At 36.5% G+C, this 6,449-nt stretch overlaps 1 protein-coding gene across 1 annotated transcript; it reads right to left on the bottom strand.

Annotated features, from left to right (window-relative positions):
* Positions 1 to 4,611: 4,611 nt before the first annotated feature.
* LOC133334519 (asparagine synthetase domain-containing protein CG17486-like) lies at positions 4,612 to 5,930 on the bottom strand (the record flags this gene model as incomplete). Its single annotated transcript, XM_061542836.1, has 4 exons — positions 4,612 to 5,040; positions 5,107 to 5,290; positions 5,353 to 5,759; positions 5,811 to 5,930. Coding segments are annotated over 4 exons (1,140 nt in total), but the record flags the coding sequence as incomplete, so codon positions are not given.
* Between the last annotated feature and the right edge of the window lie 519 nt (positions 5,931 to 6,449).

Raw genomic sequence — 6,449 nt, 5'->3', positions numbered from 1 at the left:
CTTTGTGACAACTTTACGAAAATAAACACTTAGTTTTTTATCAAAATCTATTTTATTTTGAATTTGGGTGTCCTGATGTGGAATGGTATTTGCAAAATAATGTGCAAGAAAGTGATTAGTTAGTGGTCGATATAAAAATATTGTGTTGTAATAAATAGTACTAAAAGTTTTAATAATGTGTCGTAGTATGGAAATAACAACGATAAATTTATAAATGAAATTGAGTACACCAAATGACAACACATACATAATATATAAACCGAATTATCTGATACGGTTTGTCGTGCACAAAATAAGGGATGTGATTTTTTGTAAGGATCGGTGTATCATAAATTTAGTGCGATTGATGCTATTAGAATCCACTAATAAAGCATATTAAGCAAAAACATCTTGTCATATGAATGCAAAGGTAGTATGTGGTAATTAATTGCGCTCCGTACAAAAATACTCACCTTCCACCTTAATAAGGTTTGTTAGACGTCCGTATTACCCAAATAACATTCATTGAAATACATGTATTTAACTTTTGAGGAGAATAAATTCGTACGCATACGCGTGACGACCGTTAAATATGAAATCTTAAATTCAAAAAATATTTTTTTTATTGACATTTTCGGAATCAAATCGGTATCATCAATAATATAGATCGATCAATTGCAATATAGAATTTCTGTGTTGAATTTTCTATTGAAACTAAGTGGTTATCATTTGGAAAAATATTGCATTACCAATAACCAAATCCAATTTTTACCACTAAATTGCATATAATAAAGCAAACGCGATTTAATAATGTAGCTGCAGCAATCCAGCTTTTAGTACAAATAAATGTCAATAAATGAAAATCTTTTTACAAAATATTGTGACACAAAAAAGGATTAAAAATGGTTAAATATTTTTTTGTTTTAAATATTTTTTTTTGTCTTTGCAAATAGTCAGGCCAAGGCGTATTTAATAAGGTGTAAGTGACAATCATATGGTTTCAAACTTTTTTTCTTTATTGTTTGTAAAGTAAATTGTCAAAAACATGTTCAATATTACATTTCGATTTCAAATATGGTATTTTTTAATAAAAATTACAGAAAACTACATTAATAGAGGCGGACGGAAAGGCAACCTATGCTTAAATCAGTTATAACACCGTTCGCCGATTGGTCCACATATTTTATGTTATGCGTGGAAATCTGTACATAAATCCCAGCTACTTATGAAATCCAGGAGATTATGTTAGCCTATATTGGGATCGGCCCCTTGGTGCTTGTCACAATCCTCGGCGTAGGTTAAATACGCCTATAGAAAGATTTTATACGGTTAACACAAATTCCATGATTTAGTCTTTGGCCGGCGATTGAAATTGAAGGACATAAAATTTTCATTATGAAGGCAAGATTGAAGCCACTCCATAGAAAAAATAGATTGTAATTCACAATATAAACATCACAAGGAGCCATGGGCTACATGTGGGAAACTTAAAATTAATCGCGACCAGGTCTTAAACTTTATTTTTCATTTACCTAAAAACGCCAATAACCCAAGAATACACAAAATCATTAATTATTCCTCAAAGAATAGTTCTTGACAAAAATCAATTAATAATTGTTTTTGTTTATTTTTGTCAAAAACTTATTTTCAGCATGACAATTTAATTTCTATAACAACAATGTTGTTTTTTAAAATATTTGTTGTTGTTGTAGCAGTTTATATGAATTGTATGTTTCCTGTTAAGTTTCCTCCAGTTCTTTAGATTTAGAAATGCAGATACCTCCACTGGCTGTGACCACAGATCTTCCGGAGTGAGGTGAGTAGGTTTGGCTGGGCAATTGAACAAGTGCAATGTGGTGTGAGGGCCTGTACCACATGCTGGGCAGACATCCTGCACCTGGTCATCAATCCGTGCCCAATACGAATTGAGCCGACTGCACCATCCAGAACGTAACTGAGCCAAAACTACTCTGGTTTGTCTGGGCAGCAGACGTTCTTCAGCTGCTATGGGTGGGGGGTTAGCTCCGAGGACGGCATTCACTTTGTAACGGTTCAGCGCTGCGGCTACTGCATCTGTATGAATGCCATTCAGACCTGCTCGATAGGCAACTTGATCTACAGGCTCCCTTTTGTATCGTTGGACCTCTCTCTCTAGATCATGCAGATCCTTCCTGACACGCCTGGGTGGGGGAGTCCTATCCACCATATGATGGTTGGGATGATCGTCCCTGAAACACCCAAGCAGGTACTGCAACGAAAGCATATTGCTATGCTGACGTACGGGAAGGATCTTCGTCTCCTCATGAAGATGGTCCACTGGTGTCATGAGGAGGCACCCTGTCGCTGTCCTCAGGGCGGCATTCTGACAGGTCTGAATATTTCTCCATTACGTATCACTGGAATTCGCATAGCTAGCCACAGACCGACCTATCGCTTTGAAAGAGGTCAACAAGGTTTCCTTATCTGCGCCCCAAGTGCTGCCGGCAAGCGACTTGAGGACCTTGTTCCTACTTTTCAGCTTATCGCAGATAGCTGTGGTTTGCGCGGACGATTTGAACATGCTGTCGAATGTGACCCCGAGTATTTTGGGGTAGATGTTGGTCGGAATTGTATGCCCCTCGACCTGCACATTCAACGGCATTCTCATCTCCGCAGTCCATGTGGTGAATAGTGTGGCTGACGACTTCGAGGCGGATATTTTCATATTCCTCGCTTTGAAGAATGCTGCTAAATCGATGAGATAGGCGTTCAACCTCACACATATGTCTTCAACAATGAGACCCGACGCCATAATCGTACAATAATCTGCATACGTAACGATTTCAATGCCGTCCGGAGTGCGTGGAATACCGGAAAGGTAGAGGTTAAACAGTTCCGGAGAAATCACTCCACCCTGGGGAACTCCCTGTTTAACTCTACGGGGTTTGGACTTCTTGTTCCGGAACTGCACGTACGACTGGCGTCCACACAACGTTTCAAACTCGGCCGGAGGGAAGTGTTCTCTATGTCCTCAAACAGCGTGGCATGGTTGACAGTATCAAAAGCTTTTGATAGGTCAAGCGCTACCAACACTGTTCTATCGCACGGCCGGTTCTGGTTAAGTCCTCTACTTATATGCGTGGAAATGGCGTGCAACGCTGTTGTTGTACTGTGTTGCTTACGGAATCCATGTTGATGATCTGCAACTGGATAGCTTTCTCTATTTATTAGTGGGGAATGCATGGCATTGTTTGCCGAGGGGTAAGGCAGGGAAGACTATAGTTTCGGATCACGCCACTGATCCTTATCAGTTCACTTAGAGTTTTGTTGGGATGTTCTCCCCAGATGATATTTATTGCTTCTATACAAAAAAAAACCTTTTATACCCAAATGTCTCTTGTAACTAAGCGAAGTACTTAGCTGACCAACGCTTTGTTACAAGAGACATTTGGGTAAGAAAGGTTTTTTGTATAGAAGCACAAGCTTCTGGGGAGAATATCCCAACAAAAAACTAAGGGAACTGATGAGGATCAGTGGCGGATTCAGTCTGACTATTTTGCAAAAACAAAATACAAATGGTATCCCAAATAAACCGCCAACACTATGATTAGGAACTTAGTCTCCCGTTTTGAGGAACATGGAAGAGTGTTAGATCTTCAAGGAAGAGAAAGAGACCGATCTGTGCGCAATGCAGCAGTTGTGGAGGCTGTACGACCGAGTGTAAACGAAGATCCATCTGTCTCTACTCGTCGTCGTTGTACTCAATTGGGAATCTCCAGAACATCCCTGCAAAGAATTTTTGAAGCGGGATCTTAAAATATTTCCCTATAAAATTCAAATGGCACAGCAACTTCTCCCCCAAGACCATCAGACACGCCTGCAATATGCTATTCGAATAATTTCCAGAAATTGTGATTTTGCTTGGCCTTCACGTTCACCAGATTTTACCCCTCCAGACATTTTTTGTGGGGCTATTTGAAGGAAGTTGTGTATATCAATAAACCCCAAACAATTCAAGAGCTTAAGTACAACATTCAAGAAGAAATAAGCAACTTGGAACCAGAAACTCTACGGACAGTAATGGAAAATGCGGTTAAAAGAGCCAATTTTTGTTTGCAAGAAAATGGACACCATTTGAGAGATGTTATATTTCACACTTAAATGTAAATAATTTCCACGAATTAAATATTTAAAAACATGAAAAATCAATAAAAATAAAAACAAACAATTACAGTTATTTTGAATCCTTCAGTCCTTTTTGGGCCACCTTGTACTACTTTGATATAAGTATTAAATACTTTTATAACAAATATTTTCATAATAGTTATTCTATGACTGGAATTAGGAATTAGAAATGAAAAAACCTGAATTTATTTAAATTAATCTCCCAGTATAACTTTCATTATTTGTCATGTCTTTGACATCGATCAATGCGGGGTTTCCTATCACGCAAAAAATTGATCAACAGGACATCAGTGGTGACTAATTTTACACACAAAAAATAATCATATCATAAATAATAGTTTCCCACAGAAACTTATTTATTTATTCCATTCAACAATACAAGTATTTACAATGACATAATGTCCCGATAATCTAATTAATATTATTAAAAAATTAATTTTTTATTTGTTACCAATAAATTTTATTATTTCATAAATATTTTGAACGATCATTTGCTTTATCCCTCTTGTTTGCAATCTTTGAACCAAATTGGATTGCCCTTTTTTTCAGAAATGCCACATCTTTTAAGCCAAGTCTATATCCAAATAATCGCAAAAATAATTTATCACCTATACCATCCTCATACAAAAAACAGCATCTTTGATTTGGTTTCAAGCTTCGAACAAATTTTACAACATTTTCTTCTATAAAAGGGGCTCTCGGTGTTCTACCACTGTCAGATATTACCCTATCGTCTCTGGCCAAGTTGCGTGTCGGTATCCTAAGCCAATCCTTTTCTAATTCATTTAGGAGACATTTTTCTTTTTCATCTTGCGAACCAATACAGCGATTAAAAGCATTTTTGTGTCTAATATAACCTCCAAATAATTCATCAGCACCACTTCCAACTAATACAACCTTTAAGAAAAAAAATATATCGTTAAATTTACACAACTTTATACTAATATTTTAAGATATACTCACTTTTGCAGTGGATTCATAATTCTTTCCACACAATAATCCTTGTCCTTGTGACGCAAACCAAAACGCACATCCAATTGATTCGTCCAACACCGTGTTAAGTGGGTATATTAAATGTTTTATCCTGTTGGAAAGATAGGTGTGCAAACTTTTCCGAGTTACATTTACTTCAATAAAGTTCCAGGTTCTATCAAAATAAGGAAAAGTTAATGTGACTGTCAATACATTAAATATTCGAAAAATCGATACCTGTGAGGACATAATCTCTTCAATGATTCCAGGGAGCTTATAGCAGACTGTCTATCGGGTACATTCCAATTTTCGTTCTGAGAGTTTAATGCTTCAAAAGAGACATTGATAAGATCAATGGCGTCCTTTCTGTTAGCAAATTTATCCGCTAGAATTGCTAAAATCGAACAATCTATTCCTCCTGAAAATAGTACGGCGATTTTGGAATGATTGCAGTTCAAATAACGTGGATAGCATTTTGCACAAGACGGTGTTGTTTTTGACACTCGTTTTTCTACAGAGTACTCTAGAAGTTGGGAAAACTTGTCTAAAGCTGCTAGCACTTCACAGTGTTCCAACAGTCTATTATATTTATCTGCATCGCTTGATTTATTTTCTATATACAGGTCGTAAAAATTAAAGTAAAACTGAACACAGTATGTTTACGTTAATATATTTAAATTTATTTATTTATTTACCTCCTGATTGTTGGTGCAGATCTGTAACCAAGATGGGTTGATAGGATACTCAATATTAATTGTTAAGCCAATCGTAGACTCAAATGCTTCGCTTTGCAATTTCCAATTCTCATCCGGTTGCTGCCATGGAAATACAATACAACTATTACGTTCGTCCTTATGTATTTTATAGATTCCGAGAGGTGGCAATTCGATTGTTACAACATTAATTTCGTTTTGTCCACCTAAATGAAAATAGTACTTCTATCAAAAATCCTCATACATGCCATAAATTTTCTTTTACATGCCTTGCGACAAATATGATGTACTGACAATTCGTAAATGATCCTTGTTGTTTTCAATTAATAACGAGTTCCGACCCAAGCTGTCACGTCCAAAATATAAATATCCATTTTGTTTATCAAAAAACATGAAACTATATGGACCTTCAATGTTTCGAATGCAATTTATGAACTCATGTTCATCTTTAGCTGCAGAAAATTTGTTGAAAATCCACTGGGTGTCTGATATCCCACAGTCGTTATCGTGCAAATTGAAAATATCACCATTAAAAATAAGTACATTTGAATCAGTTTCAATTGGCTGTGCACAAATTTCAGCACCCTGATGGTGCAGCACAAAACCTCCAAATGCAATGCC

This window comes from Musca vetustissima, unplaced genomic scaffold (genome assembly GCF_032173495.1).
Source record: "Musca vetustissima isolate MV318-11 ecotype Yass unplaced genomic scaffold, APGP_CSIRO_Mvet_v1 utg62313, whole genome shotgun sequence".
In the NCBI taxonomy this organism is placed as follows: domain Eukaryota; kingdom Metazoa; phylum Arthropoda; class Insecta; order Diptera; family Muscidae; genus Musca; species Musca vetustissima.
The sequence above is the reverse complement of the archived record's forward strand: the minus strand, read 5'-3'. Positions and strand labels throughout refer to the sequence as shown.